Source organism: Scyliorhinus canicula, chromosome 5 (genome assembly GCF_902713615.1).
Source record: "Scyliorhinus canicula chromosome 5, sScyCan1.1, whole genome shotgun sequence".
Classification (NCBI taxonomy): domain Eukaryota; kingdom Metazoa; phylum Chordata; class Chondrichthyes; order Carcharhiniformes; family Scyliorhinidae; genus Scyliorhinus; species Scyliorhinus canicula.
In genome coordinates this window covers 214,086,386-214,105,168 of record NC_052150.1, presented here as the reverse complement: position 1 = coordinate 214,105,168, position 18,783 = coordinate 214,086,386, and the positions used below count along the sequence as shown (strand labels likewise).

The 18,783-nt window shown below is 48.2% G+C and overlaps 1 protein-coding gene across 3 annotated transcripts in view; it reads right to left on the bottom strand.

The window, feature by feature from the left end:
* The window catches only part of obscnb (obscurin, cytoskeletal calmodulin and titin-interacting RhoGEF b), an 896,193-nt gene that overhangs the window by 228,561 nt on the left and 648,849 nt on the right, over nt 1–18,783 (bottom strand). For all 3 annotated transcript variants that reach the window (XM_038798455.1, XM_038798456.1, XM_038798458.1), the window contains 2 exons: nt 14,411–14,527; nt 1,734–1,898 (listed from right to left, as the gene is read on the bottom strand). In XM_038798455.1, coding sequence (XP_038654383.1) covers nt 1,734–1,898; nt 14,411–14,527 — 282 coding nt within the window. The remainder of the gene's footprint in view (nt 1–1,733; nt 1,899–14,410; nt 14,528–18,783) is intronic.

The following is an 18,783-nucleotide window of genomic DNA, read 5'->3' as shown; positions in this document are numbered from 1 at the left end:
GTTTAAACATTTTGAATTTAGATAGTAGGTCAAACAGCATCCCAATTCAAACTGGAATTTCAAACCTAGAAGTATTTTGACAATATCCCTTTGACCCTTCTTATTCTGTACTAACTGGGATGAGCGTCACTGCAGCTGCTGTTGTCCACTTTTCCGAAGCTCCGTCCACAAAGCCAATGTTGTGGAAACATACCACTGAGTAATGGCATTGTTGCTTTTCAGTCAATTCATTCTTCAGCGACGCTCAAAGTTGTCCGTTTTAATCGTAACCTTCTCTGGTCTGACTTTTGAAATGTTAGTTATTGTTTGATTCGCCCTTGTTCGCTATTGATGTGGCCGACAACCTGGTCACACTCCCACTTCTCGACTGAGCTAACCTTGTGTTGGTCCTCTCAACACGTTGTCCCACTCACAGAACTTGCAGGCTTTGTGCTGCATCTCACCATGTGGGGTCCTTCTGCTTAGCAGTTCTTTATTTGAGCACTAGCCTGGTGCTGTGCCTCCAAAGCTTTCTTTCGCATCAGCACGCTGTGGTTTCAACACTCTCCGATGCTGTGACTTTGTGGGGTGGTCTGACTAAAACTTTGCGAGTTGTCTCATACTATGTAGCAAGGCTGTTCACCATGCTGAAATGAAAATCGCTTATTGTCAAGAGTAGGCTCCAAATGAAGTTACTGTGAAAAGCCCCTAGTCGCCACATTCCGGCACCTGTTCGGGGAGGCTGTTATGGAAATCGAACCGTGCTGCTGGCCTGCTTTCAAAGCCAGCGATTTAGCCCTGTGCTAAACATCCCCTAATGCTGTACATGTACTTAATCTTGCTCCACCTGTCTCACCAGCACTGATCACATTGAACTATTATAATGACATAATACCTTGGGCTTATTTACTGTCCAAGACTCAAGGCACCAATCGCTCATAAGGGATTGGTTAATCTCATTGTGGGTTCATTTATTAAGACTAGGCACATGGAACATAGGTATGAAGCAACTGTCTGCTCAAAGCAGAAGTGAAACTAAGACCAAATTATATGACATATTTCAGTTCTCGTGATGACATGCTGATTTCCCTTAAAGGAATATTGGAACAGCTTCTACTAAGTGAACAGAATTAAAAACAGTCCTTTTTTATGACAACCATAAATTTATATTTACTTCAGTTAATACAAAATTAAAGTACAAAATTATATCAACATAAATACAAGAACATAATTATGTAAAACTTTTATAGGTACAGAACTAATGTGACATCTTCATTGCCCAAACATATAACTTTGACTGAAGTATCCTCGTGGTTAAGGACTAACAACCCAGTGATCAAAAGATCAAATCCCATGATGATGAACTATGAAACTGAATTCAAAATATTTGGTAATTTATGGGCTGGAAAACCATCATGAACTCAACCAGACTTTAGTAAAAACAGAACAGAGTTATTAACATGCTTCGGGGAAGTAGTTATCACCCCTGCATGGACTAATTTACATGTGGCTCCAGTTGCACAATATGTAAATTGATTCTTAATGCCCTCAGAGTTTAGGTAAAGAAGTAGGCCATTCAATCTCTTGAGCCTGTTCCTTTAGACAATTAAGGTTGAGCAATAAATATTGTCATCAGTGTTACCCACATACATACACTTGCTCAAAGGTTGCAAGGTTGCATTAATGTTGATGCTCCATGATATAGGTACATGGTTTTATTCAGTTAAGTAAAGGAAAGATACTTAGACAAATACCTGTCTGATGGGGTCACCAAGGGATTCCAAAGTACCCGGATAGTTTTCAATCATTGAAACATGTAGGTTGTTGTCAGCACGCTTGGGAAGAGCGGACACTATGGCATATGCTTCCTCCAGCAGAGCACAATTTTTATTATTTCTTGCTTTGTTTCGAATTAGCTCCTGAAAAGGACACATACGTTCATAGTTCCTTTCACAGAAAAAACATAGCTGGTAAGATGGCTACCATTGCTTAAAACAAAACTAGATTCATCCACAAAATCAAATCAGTTCTTTTTTTTTTTTAAATAATTTTTATTAAGAAATTTTGATTTTATACAACAATAACGCACCTTAGTAAAATACCGAAAATAACAATAATATTAACAATCATATACATTCGCCCCATCCCCATGAACAACCCAGCATTTTAACAACAACGCAAATTAACACACTATAAAGTTACAGAATAAACACTACAATAATGCACCCCCCCCCCCCCCCCCCCCCCCCCCCCCCCCACCCCGGGTTGCTGCTGCTATTGACCCAGTTACCTATCTCTGAGCCAGGAAGTCCAGAAAAGGCTGCCATCGTTTATAGAACCCTTGTATTGATCCTCTCAGGGCAAATTTGACCTTTTCCAATTTTATAAATCCCGCCATGTCACTGATCCAGGTCTCCACGCTTGGGGGCCTTGCATCCTTCCATTGTAACAGAATCCTTCGACGGGCTACTAGGGACGTGTCCTATCGCTTGATCTTGCCAAATTTCTATAAAGTTCAGAATCCGAAATTGTGGGATTTACTAAGGCCACAAATGATCAGAGGTTTTGGTTGTCATCTGAATTCTAATAATCTCAGCACTAATTTATGCTGAATGTTTTTTTATTTCAAGAACTCCATTACAAACAAACTAATGAATTAAAAAAAGTTAAAAGTTCAACTATGACTATTAAACTTTCACTTAGATCATTGGTTTTCAAACTTTTTTTCAGGCGACCCACTTTAACCAAATAGTTCACCCACGTGACCCAATTAATTTGCATACTGGTTCTGCGTTCCGTACATTGCTAGCATTAATGCTGCTCTATCTTGCTGTGGACTCAGCGGAGCAGCTAACATTCTCTCTGGCAGATTCAGATGTGAGAGCCTGGCCAGTAGGCTTTTCGGCTATTGATATCTCTGGCCCTCTCTTTCAGATAACAAAACCATGGAACATGCCATTACATGTGTAGCATAGAAAGAGTGTGAATCAACTTACTAGAAAGGAAAATTGGCACCGTACAGGACATGCTGACCTGTTTATTACCTCATGCGGTCATACTATAAGACCATAAGGAATAGGAACAGGAGCAGCCCATTCGGCCCCACGGACTTGCTCTGTCATTCAATCGGTTCATGGTTGACATTCCTCACGTCCACTTTCCTGCCCTTTCCCCATAACCCTCAATTCTCTTACTGATCAAGAATCTATCTCAGCGATAAGTATACAAAAGAATTTTGGCCGCACAGCTCTCTGTGGCAAGGAGTTCCAAAGGCTCACAACCCTCTGAGAGAAGACATCGCTCCTCAGCTCAGTCTTAAATTGATACTGCTTTAACCTGAGACTATGCTATCCGATGCTAGACTCTCTTATAAGGGAAACATCCTCTCAGCATTTACCCTGTCAAGCCCGTTAAGAATCCTACAATTTTCACTGACATAACCTCTCATTCTTCTAAATTCCAATGGCATGTGTCCCAACCTGTATAACCTTTGCTCAGAAGGCAATCCCTCCATATCGGGGATCATCCTACTGAATCTTCTCTGAGCCACCTCCAGTAAAATAATGGATTGGATTCTCCGTTTGACAGACTAAGTGGTGACACAGGGACTGAATGTGGGGTGTTCCCGGAGAAATTCAGGGCATACCACAATCCCGTGACTCACCTGGTGAAAAGGCGGAACCCCCGTCGAGAGTCCAATGCTCCCAGCCACAGCCCCACAACACCCTGGGATGACACTGACTTCTCGCCACTGCTGTCACCCACGCCCTCCACCATCCCAAAGACACTTACCTCGGTTGGGCGATTTGGTGAAGCGACTCCTGGGTCACTGGTGCGTACCACACACATGCTGCATTACATAAGGTGGAGGTAGGGACCCCCCCCAGGGGGCGGACGGTCAGAGGGCAGCCCAGGGACTAGCTGCCATCCAGATTGGTCTAGCGCTTCTGCAAAGGGCGGTCACATCAAAGTTGGAGATGCAGGCGCACGACCTGGGAGCACATGAGGGGGTATCAGCAACCATCCAGCACCTGCAGGTTCTGATGAAGGCGCCGACCATGGGTGCCACCCAGGCCAACATCGTGCGGGTGATGCCAGGGGTGGAGGCTATGGGTGCAAAGGTATCGACCATGGGTCAGTATGTCCAAGGCCTGGGGCGCAATATCAGGATGTTCAAGGCGGTGGCTGAGACACAGGACAGGGCGGCTATGTCAGAGGCAGCCATGTAACAGGACCACATGGACATTCCTGCAGCCCAGTCACAACCTGTCATGGCTGCGGACATCAACAGCTTTGGCCTGTTGCTAGCTGACCTGACCCAGTTCCAGATGGGCCTGGCACGTTCGCTGAGTGACATGGCACAGTCCCAGTGCTCCATTGTCTCGGGCATGGGGAGCACCGAGGAGCAGCATCAGGACATGTAAGGTTAGTAAGTTAAGACACCAGTTAAGTTGGCATAAAAGATAGCGATAGGTGCTACGGCACAATTATTGTACAAACCAATCACTAATAAACATGTTCACCGATCTACCCCAGCCTTCTGTTGGCAGGGTGTGAAGGATGGGCTGAATGCCGAGGGTGGATGGGGAGCGATGTAGCATGCGGAAGCTGGAGGACGGCATGGGCCAGGGTCCCCAAGAGGTATCCCCAGTGGCTACCATTGGAGGAGGCAGGGGCTTGGGCCAAAGATGCGGAGGGGCTGTATGGCAGAGCTTACCAGATGTGTGACAGATCACCGTTCCCCCTCCCCCTTGAAGTATCATGGGCCCATGTGATGGAATGGTCAGCACGTAAGCAGGAATCTCCTAGGCGGACAGTGGTACGTGACACCGGGGCGGGAGTCAGGCATTGTGGAGCGGGAAAGTTCATTGCGGAGCGGATCCTCATCATCCTCTTCCCCATGGAAACAACCCGCTGATACTGCCGGCCCAGGGTCAACACCCTGTGGTGCAGCTGGTGGAGGCCTTCTAGGAGGGTAGGGGTGCTGGGGTGGGAGGAGTGGGTGTGGGGAGGGGGGGGGAGGAAATGGACAGTTGAGTTGCCACGTACACAGCGGATTACCCCTGTCGACCAGAATCATAAAATCTACAGTGCAGTAAGAGGCCATTCGGCCCATCAAGTCTGCACCGGCCCTTGGAAGGAGCACCGCATTTAAGCCCTCCCTTCCAACTTATCCCCGCAACCCAGTAACCCTACCTAACCTTTTTTTCTTTGGACACGAAGGGGCAATTTAGCATGGACAATCCACCTAAAATGCACATCTTTGGACTGTGGGAGGAAACCGGAGCACCCGGAGGAAACCTAAGCAGACACGGGGAGAACGTGCAGACTCCACAGACAGTGACCCAAGCCGGGAATCGAACTGGGAATCTGCAGCTGTGAAGCAACTGCGCTAACCACGTAACCATTGTGCTACCGTGCTGCCCCTCACCTGGGGAGAGCGCCTCGAAGGTGTTGGGCACCGTTGAGTATGCCAGGACAATAGCGTCGTGCTCGCTGCCCTGATAATAGGCAGGGACGTGCACAATGTGGTGGTCAGACACCAACTACACATTGAGAGAGTAGACTCCCTTAAGATTATAAGAACATAAGAACTAGGAGCAGGAGTAGGCCATCTGGCCATTCGAGCCTGCTCCGCCATTCAATGAGATCATGGCTGATCTTTTGTGGACGCAGGTCCACTTTCCCACCTGAACACCATAATCCTTTATTCCTTTATTCTTCAAAAAACCATCTATCTTTATCTTGAAAACATTTAACGAAGGAGCCTCAACTGCTTCACTGGGCAGGGAATTCCATAGATTCACAACCCTTTGGGCGAAGAAGTTCCTCCTAAACTCAGTCCTAAATCTACTTCCCCTTATTTTGAGGCTATGCCCCCTAGTTCTGCTTTCACCTGCCAGTGGAAACAACCTGCCCGCATCTATCCTATCTTTTCCCTTCATAATTTTATATGTTTCTATAAGATCCCCCCTCATCCTTCTAAATTCCAACGAGTACAGTCCCAGTCTATTCAACCTCTCCTCATAATCCAACCACCTCAACTCACGGATTAACCTAGTGAATTTCCTCTGCACACCCTTCAGCTCCAGTACGTCCTTTCTCAATGTTGGACAAAACTCCATTTTCCTTCTTAATCACCTGTTGCACCTGTCATCCAATTTTTTGCGACTCATGCACTAGCACACCCAGGTCCCTCTGCACAGCAGCATGTTTTAATATTTTATCATTTAAACAATAATCCCTTTTGCTGTTATTCCGACCAAAATGGATAACCTCACATTTGTCAACATTGTATTCCATCTGCCAGACCCTAGCCCATTCATTTAAACTATCCAAATCCCTCTGCAGACTTCCAGTATCCTCTGCACTTTTTGCTTTACCACTCATCATAGTGTTGTCTGCAAACTTGGACACATTGCACTTGGTCCCCAACTCCAAATCATTGATGTAAATTGTGAACAATTGTGGGCCCAACACTGATCCCTGAGGGACACCACTAGCTACTGCTTGCCAACCAGAGAAACACCCATTAATCCCCACTCTTTGCTTTCTATTAATTAACCAATCCTCTATCCATGCTACTACTTTACCCTTAACGCCATGCATCTTTATCTTATGCAGCAACCTTTTGTGTGGCACCTTGTCAAAAGCTTTCTGGAAATCCAGATATACCACATCCATTGGCTCCCCGTTGTCTACCGCACTGGTAATGTCCTCAAAGAATTCCACTAAATTAGTTAGGCATGACCTGCCCTATATGAACCCATGCTGCGTCTGCCCAATGTGACAATTTCCATCCAGATACCTTGCTATTTCTCCCTTGATGATCGATTCCAGCATCTTCCCTTCTACCGAGGTTAAGCTAACTGGCCTATAATTACCCGCTTTCTGCCTACCTCGTCTTTTAAACAGTGGTGTCCCGTTTGCTAATTTCCAATCCACTGGGACCACCCCAGAGTTTTGTGAATTTTGGTAAATTATCACGAATGCATTTGCAACTTCCCTAGCCATTGTTGAAGAACACCACCTCATACACCGGAGATCGTAGGGATTCACGCATCCTATTGATCACCCCCTGGATCTGGGGCACCACACAATCACAGAATAATACAGTACAGAAGAGGCCCTTCAGCCCATCCAGTCTGCACCGGCGCAAGAAAGACTCCTGACCTTCCTACCTAATCCCATTGCCAGCTGTTAGTCCATAGCCTTGAATGTTATGACATGCCAAGAGCTCATCCAGATACTTTTTAAAGGATGTGAGCCAATCCGCCTCTCGCACTTTCCAGGCAGTGCATTCCCAACCGTCATCACCCTCAAATTCCCCCTAAGCCTCCTGCCACCCACCTTGAACGTGTATCACCTCGTGACTGATCCTTCAACTAAGAGGAATAGTTGCTCCCTATCCACCCTATCCATACCCCTCGATCAGGTCACCCCTCAGTCTAGCGAAAACAACCCAAGCCAATCCAACTTCTCTTTGTAACTTAAATGTTCCATCACAGAGAACATCCTGGTGAATTGCCTCTGCACCCCCTCCAGTGAAATCACATCCTTCCTATAATGTGGTGTTGGTGGTGAATTCCGCTGCCCGGGCAACCTGATGGGCTCGGTCCATGATGAAGGTACTGTATTGTGCCACTCGAGCATACAGGGTATCCGTTACGGCGCAGATACACCTGTGCACAGAGGTCTGGGAGATCGTAGACAGGTCCCTGCTCGGCGTCTGGAAGGACCACTTGGTAAAAATGTTCAGGGTGACCGTCACCTTGACAGCCACTGGGAGCGGCTATTATCTCCCATTCCCCCCACGTTTCCAGATGCACCATAATCCAGCACAGATGTTGCACAGTCTCTCTGCGCAGTCGCAGTAGCAGTCGGCAGCGGCACGCCCGGTCCGGCAGGTCCTCGTATTACAGGCGCTGCTGGTATACGTGATGCCTGAAGCAATGCCTCCTTCCCACCTCCTCTTCAGCCTGGTGGGCAGCCAGCTCCCCATCGTCACCAGTTAGCTACCGCTCCCCTGGGACAGGATCCTGTTCTGCAGGATCCTCCCCAATCAACTCTTGCTCATGCAGCCTCAGTGCATCTGCCAGGGCCGTGGTGGCTAGGAAATGCCAAACACATCCGATTGTACACCGACATACATTTTCTACAGGGGGTAAAGGGCAGAGATTGTCAGCATGCTGAGTACTCCCATACTCAACCAGGTGCAATGGGTTACACGGGGGGCCTTGGCCTGCACTGCAGCCCCTGAGCATGTACGTCCCCCTCCCTATCCTAGCCCATCTTCCAGCCGTTCCTCTGATGCTTTTCCCTCCGCACCGTGCCCTTGGCACCACCGTAGCCTGTCCCCTCCTGCACCGCCCTCGGGTATCGATGGTACCATGTGATGGAATGGTCAGCTCGCATGCAAAGATCACCCAGGTGGATCATAGAATCATAGAATTTACAGTGCAGAAGGAGGCCATTCAGCCCATCGGGTCTGCACCGGCTCTTGGAAAGAGCACCCCACTTAAGCCCATACCTCCACCCTATCCCCGTAACCCATTAACGCCACCTAACCTTTTTGGACACTAAGGGCAATTTATCATGGCCAATCCACCTAACCTGCGCATCTTTGGACTGTGGGAGGAAACCGGAGCACCCGGAGGAAACCCACGCAGACACAGGGAGAATGTGCAGACTCCGCACAGATAGTGACCCAAGCTGGGAATCGAACTTGGGACTCGGGAGCTGTGAAACAATTGTGCTTGCACCTATGTTACCATGCTGCCCATGGATGATGGAAAGAGCTACCATGTGCAAGAATCAGATGGTGTCAAACAATGTGGAGCACCAGAGCTCATCCCCCCAGAGTGTATTGCCATCACCCTCCATCCCATGGACCAGGCCCGCCATTACTGCCAATCCAGGGCCCTCACCCCGTATTGCGACAGGTATGAATCACGGAGAGGGTTGCAGACGGGAGGTGGGGGTTGTGGTCGGCTGGGGGGAGGGTGAGGTGGGATACGGTGTTTGTGTCTCTGGCTAGTCCCACCCCCCCTAGTCAGTGAACCTGGAGCCGATCAGACGTCCCATGGGTTGCCCCAGCACACATGCACACATGTTGTGCGGCCTCCCGTGCATGCCCCGGCCCCATGTACCGTCCACCCTCGCCCTCCCCCACATCCTCCTCGTCGGACGAGGACTGTCGCTCATCCTGCTCCTCCAGCACATCGGCCCTCTCTTGCATGATGTCCCAGCACTATACTGGAGGCCCCTCCAGAGCGGTCCGCGCACCTGAACCGCATCTTTAGGATGCCGAATCACCGTTCGATCATGGCCCTGGTCATTGTAGCGGGTCTCCGCATCGGTGTGTGGCCTCCGGATAGGCGTCATCTGCCAGTACCGCAGTGGATATGCCCTGTCACCCAGGAGCCAACCCATCAGCCAGTGGTACGCTTCAAAGAGGTCGGGAATCATCCAATGTGCCAGGATGAAGGCGTCATGCACACTGCCCGAATATCAGGCGCAAGTGTGCTCAATCCGCATCTGATGGTCACACACCAACTGAGCATTCATCGAACGGAACCCCTTTTGGTTTGTGTAGATCAGCCTGTCATCTGTGGGTGCTTGTAGGGCGACATGCATCCCGTTGATCACCCCCTGGACCCAGGGCAGCTCGGTGATGACAGCAAACCCGGCTGCCTAGGCATCCTGGTGGGCTCGTTCCAGCTCCGTGACAGCACGGATGCACCTGTGCACTGAGGTCTGTGAGATCCCGGACGGGTCCACACTCGCTGCCTGGAAGGAGCCTGTGGCCTAAAAGTCAGGAAACCCACGCAGACACAGGGAGAACGTGCAGACTCCGCACAGATAGTGACCCAAGCTGGGAATCGAACTTGGGACCCGTTGGGACCGGTTGTCCTTTCCCATTTTCCCCTGTGCTAGGTGAGCCATGATCTGGCAGATATGTTGCACTGGCCCCTGCTCGGCCGGAGACCATGATATCATAGAATTTGCAGTGCAGAAGGAGCCCATTCGGCCCATCGAGTCTGCACTGGCTCTTGGCATGTCCCCCAAGGCCTGTCGCCCTGCCACGCCTCCCTCCCCTCAGCCAGGCCAGCCAGTGTCAGGACTGGCAGCCCACAGTCGCGGCCCTCTGTGGGCAGCACGGTAACACAGTGGTTAGCACAGTCACTTCACAGCTCCATAGTCCCAGGTTCGATTCGTGAACTTGGGTCACTGATTGTGCGTTCTCCCCGTGTCAGCGTGGGTTTCCTCCGGGTGCTCCGGTTTCCTCCCACAGTCCAAAGATGTGCAGGTTAGGTGGATTGACCATGATAAATTGCCCTTAGTGTCCAAAAAAGGTTAGGTGGGGTTGCTGGGTTACGGGATAGGGTGGAGGCGTGGGCTTAAGTGGAGTGCTCTTTCTAAAGGCCGGTGCAGACCCAATTGGCCGAATGGCCTCCTTCTGCACTGTAAATTCTATGTGTCTTACCTCCTCTCTCTCCCTCATCAGCCACTGCGCCTGTTTCTTGATTTTTAAAAGCACAAGTGAACCTCGCTGTCAGAGGAGGCGGAGAATTGCAGGGTCAAGCCCGCTAATGATATGCAAACGGTATTTACTGTACGTGTTAGTGGAACACATTGACGCTGCTGTTGAGGCACCAGAGAATTGCGATTTGGCGTGAAACCGGCGCCCGCCGCGCTTTCGGCGTCAGAATCAATTCTCTGCCCAATCGCATTTCCCGATTCCGGCGTCAGTTAACGGAGAATCTCGCCACTGTTCTTTCTTTCTCCCTTTCAAAACAAAAAACTTCACATTTTCCCACATTATTCTCCATTCGCCAATTTTTTACCCACATAACTTATCAGTATCGCTTTGCAAACGGTTTGTAACCCTCTCGCAGCTTGCTTTTTCATCTATTTCTGTGTCATCTGCAAATTTGGCGACAGTGCATTCACTTCCTTCCTCCAAGTCTTTAATATAAATTGTAAACACTTGCGTTCCCAGCACTGATCCCTGTGGAGACCAACTGGTTACAAGTCGACAACCTGAAAAAGAACCCCTTACCCCACTTGCTGTTTCCTGCTCAATTCTCTATCCATGCCAGTGTACTGCCTCCAACACCATGGGATCTTATCTTATGACTTAACCTTTTGTGAGGTACCTTGTCGACCACATTCTGCAAGTCCAAATACAAGCCAGGTTCCCCTCTATCCATCCTGATTGAGACTGCCTCGAAAAACTCTAATAAATTCGTCAGATATGAGTTTCCTTACATGAAGCCATGCTGACTCTGCTTGATTAGATTATGATTTTTCAAATGTGCTATTACTTAGATGCTGGTCTTAAGACCATAAGACCATAAGACATAGGAGTGGAAGTAAGGCCATTCGGCCCATCGAGTCCACTCCGCCATTCAATCATGGCTGATGGGCATTTCAACTCCACCTCCCAGCATTCTCCCCATAGCCCTTAATTCCTCGCGACATCAAGAATTTATCTATCTCTGCCTTGAAGCCATTTAGCGTCCCGGCCTCCACTGCACTCTGCGGCAATGAATTCCACAGGCCCACCACTCTCTGGCTGAAGAAATGTCTCCGCATTTCTGTTTTGAATTTACCCCCTCTAATTCTAAGGCTGTGCCCACGGGTCCTCGACTCCTCGCCTAACGGAAACAGTTTCTTTGCGTCCATCCTTTCTAAGCCATGTATTATCTTGTAAGTTTCTATTAGATCTCCCCTTAACCTTCTGAACTCCAATGAATACAATCCCAGGAACGCCAGCTGTTCCTCATATGCTAGACCCGCCATTCCAGGGATCATCCGTGTGAATCTCCGCTGGACACGCTCCAGTGCCAGTATGTCCTTCCTGAGATGTGGGGCCCAAAACTGGACACAGTACTCCAAATGGGGCCTAACCAGAGCCTTATAAAGGCTCAGTAGCACATCGCTGCTTTTATATTCCAACCCTCTTGAGATAAATGACAACATAGCATTCGCTTTCTTAATCACGGATTCAACCTGCATGTTTACCTTTAGGGAATCCTCGACTAGCACTCCCAGATCCCTTTGTACTTTGGCATTATGAATTTTCTCACCGTTTAGAAAGTAGTCTATGCTTGGATTCTTTTTTCCAAAGTGCAAGACCTCACATTTTCTCACGTTGAAATGCATCAGCCATTTCCTGCACCACTCTCCCAAACTGTCTAGATCCTTCTGCAGCCTCCCCACTTCCTCAGCACTACCTGCCTGACCACCTAACTTCGTATCATCAGCAAACTTCGCTAGAATGCCCCCAGTCCCTTCATCCAGATCATTAATATATATGGTGAACAGCTGCGGCCCCAACACTGAACCCTGTGGGACACCGCTGGTCACCGGCTGCCATTCCGAAAAAGAACCTTTTATCCCAACTCTCTGCCTTCTGTCAGACAGCCAATCCTCAACCCATGCCAGTAGCTCACCTCGAACACCATGGGCCCTCACCTTACTCATTAGCCTCCTGTGTGGCACCTTATCAAAGGCCTTTTGGAAATCCAGATAGACCACATCCACTGGGTTTCCCTGGTCTAACCTACTTGTCACCTCCTCAAAGAATTCTAACAGGTTCGTCAGGCACGACCTCCCCTTACTAAATCCATGTTGACTTGTTCTAATCCGACCCTGCTCTTCCAAGAAATTAGAAATCTCATCCTTAACGATCGATTCTAGAATTTTACCAACAACCGAGGTTAGGCTAATTGGCCTATAATTTTCCATCTTTATCAGCCTATAGTTACCCACTTTTTTGCCTCCTGCACTCTTTTGAATAGGGGTGTCACATTGGCAGTTTTCCAGTCTTCCAGTACTTCTTCAGAATCCAAGGATTTTTGGAAAATTACAGCCTAATCAAGCATGATCTCTGCAGCTAATTCATTTCAGATCCTAGAATACAAGCCATCAGGGCCAGGGGACTTATCTGCCTTTAGCCCCATTAGTCTATCTAATACTATTATCTCTAGTGAATGCAATGGTATTTAATTCCTCCCCCATATTCTTAGATATCAATGGGATACTTCTACCAATGTCTTCTTTCCCTTGACTTTAGCAAAAAAGAGGACTTGGGGAGAAAAATGGAGAGACAATGAAAAAGAAATAAACATGTTTAGAGCATGTTCATTTTGATAGTCTGAACCCTGCCCGCCAAGAATAGGGGAGGGGTATCCCACCTCTGCAAGTCTGTTTTAATACTGTCCACCAGATAAGTGTAATTTAATTTATGATGCGAGGCCCAGCTGTGGGCCACCTCGACTCCCAGATAACGAAAGCTACTCTTTGCAAGGCAAAAATGTAACATTCCCAGTTGGGCTCTCCATCCACGGGGAATTGACTGGGAATCATTCATTCTTGCCCAAGTTCAACTTGTACCCAGAAAAGGAGCCAAAGTACGAAGCAGCTTCATTATCTTGCCCACGGAGAGTATTGGGTCCGTATAATAGAGAAGTAGGTTATCTGTGTAAAGGGACATTCGATGCTCCACCACTCCCTGATTTATCCCCCTCCACTTAACAGATGACCTCAGCGCTATTAGCAAGTGGCTTTATCACCAAAGCAAACTAGAGCGGGACAATTGACATCCATGTTTCGTGCCCTAGTCAACAAAAAATAACCAGAGTTCAGGACATTCATACGAACACATGCATTGGAGGCTTTATACAATAGCCGAATCCAAGAAATAAATTTGTGGTCTGATCCGACCTTCCCAAGAATCTGAAATAAATACTCCCACTCTACTCAATGAAATGACTTTTCATCATCTTGAGAAACAATCACCTCCGATTCAGGCACCAAGGAGGGGAAAAGAACAATATTTAGCAGGCGATGCATATCGGCCGACAATTGTCAAGCCTTCATGAAACCCGTCTGATCCTCCGAGATTAAATTTGGGAGCAGGGCTCCAGCCGAAGTAAATAGATTTCAGGTAAGCTCAGATGACTCACACATCAGTTAAGCTTCAATAGTAAACAACATTTATTGAGATCCTAATCAGGCTTCAGGTGATTGGCAGCTAACTGTCACTCAGTCAGCAGAGTCAGATACATTCTCTTTTTTAAAAATAAATTTAGAGTACCCAGTTCATTTTTTCCAATTAAAGGGCAATTTAGCGTGTCCAATTCATCTACCCTGCACATCTTTGGGTTGTGGGGGTGAAACCCACGCAAACATGGGGAGAAGTCAGCTACATTCTCAACCTTTAAACTCGATGTCTGAATTGGCTACTGCAGACAGAATACATATTTCATGTAAAATTATATTTGGCAACCCATTTTTTAACATCTCACAACCCACCTGAGGACTGCGACCCACTTTGAAAACCATTGACTTAATCATTGGGTAAGTTTGCAAGAAGTCTATTGGCAATTTTTGGTATTGGAATTCTAAATAATTCATGACTTACCTTGATAACATTCTGATATTTCAAGAGCCTATTGGGAGGTTTCTCTAAGTAAGCATGTACAGGTAACACCAAGGGTTCTGATGGGTCCTGTGTTGATGACACTTCATCTGTGTATTTCTGGGAATAAAGTATTAGCTATTGTTAGAAAGTGAAGCTCGTCTTTCAAAAGTGCAATTAAGGACAACATAATCATCTTCTTTTGACTAGCAATGACAGGAAGGATAATGAGGACAAAGTTAACTATTTCATCCCAACGCTTAAACCATCCAAGCTGACCATAAAATTAAGGCTTTCCAATCACCTCCCTTCACGCTTGAGTGATTTTGAAGTGGTCAGCTGGAAATTGACAGCATTGAACTCTAAAGTGCTCCAGGAGCTGTCAATCAAAGTTTAATGTTTATAAACATTGAGATTAGAGCACTTGAGAGTTACTCAAACGTGAAGGAAGATGAATGGAGCAATGCTGGCAGCTATGTGTGTGGAAGCTGTCAATCACAGCCTCATAAAATCAATAATCAAAGAGAAATTAATAAATGGGTCGCAGCTGAAAGATATAAGGGTTAAACACAGCTGACTATTTCTTTCTTTCCAGGATTTGACACGCGGTGCTTCCTATGTCTGAGTCAGCAGGGGCGTTGCCCAAGTGAGTGTTAAAGCGGTAATATTTTTCACTGCCACTGTCTGGACTGCTCTCGAGCATCCAGACAGGGGTTTTTCTTCTTGGGGCATCCTGACAGGGCTCTCCTTTCTGGGGGGCTTCATAGAATTTACAGTGCAGAAGGAGGCCATTCGGCCCATCGCGTCTGCATCGGCCCTTGGGAAGAGCACCCTCCTTATGCCCACGTCGCCACCCTATCCCTGTAACCCAGTAACCCCACCTAACCTTTTGGACACTCCACCTAACCTGCACATTGCCCTTGCCACGGGGAGACACGGGGAGAAAGTGCAAACTCCACACAGACAGTCACCCGAGGCCGGAATTGAACCCGGGACCCTGGAATTAACTAACCACTGTGCTACCGTGCTTCCTGGTACGGGTCACATTATTTAGGGGGTCTCTGTGGTTCCCTTTATTTAGGGCACCTCTGTGGGGTTGAGGGAGGTGGGGGGAGGGGTCTGGTGGAGGCATGGTGGGCAGGTTTGCATTATTGGGGGGGAGGGTGGCTGTTGGATGGGGGCAACTCCTTTGGGGCTGTTTAGCACAGGGCTAAATCGCTGGCTTTGAAAGCAGACCAAGGCAGGCCAGCAGCACGGTTCAATTCCCGTACCAGCCTCCCCGAACAGGCGCCGGAATGTGGCGACTAGGGGCTTTTCACAGTAACTTCATTTGAAGCCTACTTGTGACAATAAGCGATTTTCATTTTTTCATTTCATTCAACTGCCTTAAATAGTTACCACCTTGTCCCACCGTGTTCGAGCCACGCTTGTCAAGAGCAGTAGGAATTCCTGCCGGAGGATGCCGGCCTGGGGGGGGGGGGGGGGGGGGGGGGGGGGGCACGGAAACCAAGAAACCAACCAGCGTAGTTTTCTTCGCTACTGCTGGATTCTCCGCCTCACCAGGACCTCCGTTTCCATAGGACCTTTGGGAAACACGGGTCAACTGAAATTTGTATCAAATCTATTTAACCATGTCAATTTTGTGCAAATGCAATAACCTATTTTGAGAACTGTTTTTTCTCTTTTGCCTTGCTAATTTAAAAATATGCCAAAAGTATGAAACTTGAATTTAAAAATAAAGATGGAAACTATTTTCTATGTAGAATTAGCTTTGGAGTTTCAGTGATTATAATATTTATTTAATAAACAGAAACAGTACCATTAGTCAGACAGGAAGGAACTACAGGCGACCTTTGACCCCAAGGGTACGCCAACAGAGACAAGCAAGGGGTGCAGTTTATGAACATGGAGATGAGGCGTGGTGTATGTTAGCAGGCCAGCTCCAGAGGGAAGCAGCGGCAAGGGAAATTGTGCAGGTGAGGGATAGGACAGGGAAGTTGGTGATGGCTCCGGATCTGATTAACAAGGTTTTTGAGGAATTTTCTGAGATTGTACAGGTCAGAGACACCTGGGGGAGACCGTGAGATGCAGGAATTTCTAGATCGGGAGGAGTACCCGAGGTTTGGGGAGCGGGGACAGGGCTACATTAGAAGGAGCAACAGTGGAGCAGGAGATAAAGGATGCAATTGGGAGGATGCAGTTGGGGAAGGTGGCAGGGCCAGATGGGTTTCTGGTGGAATATTATAAAAAATTTAAGGATAAGCTGGCACCCCTGATGGTGGGGATGTTTGAAGAGGCGATAGGGAAGGGGATGTTGCCACAAACTTTGGGGCAGGCATCGATTTCCCTGCTGCTAAAAAAATAAGGATCCAACAGAGTGTGGGTCGTATAGGCCCATATCGCTTCTGAATGTGGACACAAAAGTATTGGCGAAGGTACTGGCGGGTAGGCTGGAGGATTGCCTCCCGAAGGTGATAGGTGAAGATCAGACGGGGCTCCTGAGAGGGAGGTAGCTATTTTCAAAGGTTAGAAAGGTACTGAACGTTGTTATGGCACCGGCCGATGGGAAGGAGACAGAGGTGGCTGTGGCATTGGACGCCGAGAAGGCATTTGACCAGGTAGAATGGGGGTACTTGATGGCAGTTCTGGAACGGTTTGGGATTGGACCAAGATTTGTGAACTGGGTAAAGCCACTGTATAAGGAGCCGAGGGCGAGTGTCCGCACAAACAACATCAGCTCAAGATACTTTTCTCTCCACCGTGGGACTAGGCAGGGATGTCCTACATCTCCCCTGCTGTTTGCACTCGTGATTGAACCGTTGGCCATCACATTAAAATGTTCGGGGGTATGGAAAGGAATAGTGCAGGGGGGGATAGAGCATAGGGTGTCCTTATATGCCTATGACTTGCTGTTATACGTGTCAGAACCGAGTGTGTCGATAGGGGGAATATTGGAGCTGCTTCGAGTGTTTGAGTCTTTCTCGGGGTACAAACTAAATCTAGACAAGTGATTATTTTGTGATGTCTCGGCCAGGGGTGGGGGGGCTGCCATTCCATATGACAGGGACTCACTTTAGGTACCTGGGAGTGCAGGTTGCCCGGGAGTTGGGGGGGGGGGGGGGGGGACGGACTCTGCGGGTACAACATTTCTAGTTTGGTGAGGAGAGTGAAAGCTGATCTGGCAAGGTGTGATGGTCTCCTTCTGTCACTGGCGGGTCAGGTACAGGCGGTTAAAATGAATGTGTTGCCGTGATTTCTGTATATTTTTCAATGCCTGTCGATTTTCCTGCCAAAGGCTTTTTTCAGAGAGATTGAGGGAAGGATTACGTCGTTCATATGGGGAGGGAAGGTGGCCAGAGTTAGAAAGGTGCTGCTACAGATGGGAAGGCAGGCAGAGGGTTTGGGTCTCCCGAACCTGATGTATTACTACTGGGCGGTGAATGTGGGGAAGGTGCGGATGTGGGGTTGATTCCCAGTGGGTCAGAATGGAGGGGAGTTTGTACAGGGGGTCGGGATTAAAAGCACTCGCAACAGTGCCGCTCCCGATAGCCTCGGGGAAATACTCAGGGAGTCCGGTAATAATAGCTTCATTGAGTATTTGGAGGCAGTTTCGCCAACACTTCGGGTTGGGGGCAGGGTCAAGGGAAATGCCAATTCGGGGGAACCACAGATTTGAGCCGGGGAAGTGGGATGGAAATTTTCGGAAATGGGAGGAGAAGGGGATTAAGACACTAAAAGATTTGTTTCTTAGGGGTCGGTTTGCAGGGCCGAAGGAGCTGGAAGCGAAGTATGGACTGGAGCAGGGGGAAATGTTTAGATACATGCAGGTTCGAGATTTTGCCAGAAAGGAGATACAGGGATTCCCGGTGGAGCCGGCCTCCACATTGCTGGAGGAGGTGCTGACGACGGGAGGACTGGAGAAGCTGGTAGTATCAGCGGTTTACGGGGCTATTTTGGAAGAGGTGAAGGCACCACTGGAAGGGAACAAAGCAAAGTGGGAGGAAGAGTTGGGAGAGGATATGGAGGAGGGGATCTGGTGTGAGGTGCTCAGGAGAGTGAATGCCTCGAAGATGTGTGTGAACGTTGCGGGGGGAGGGGGGGGGGGCACTAATCACGTTCATATGTTTTGGTCCTGTCCAAAGCTAGAGGATTACTGGAAGGAGTTTTTTAGGGTAATTTCTAAAGTGAGTGGTGCACGTGAAACTGGACCCGGGCCCCCGGGTGGCCATATTTGGGGTGTGTGTTGATGGCGACTAGGGGTGATCCCTAATTCCTTTTTGTCATTTGTTTAGGTGAACATGTGGGCTAATGTTTGGGGTTTGGTGGGAGGATGGGATTGTTGTTATTGATATGGGGATTGACATATTTGTTCCTGA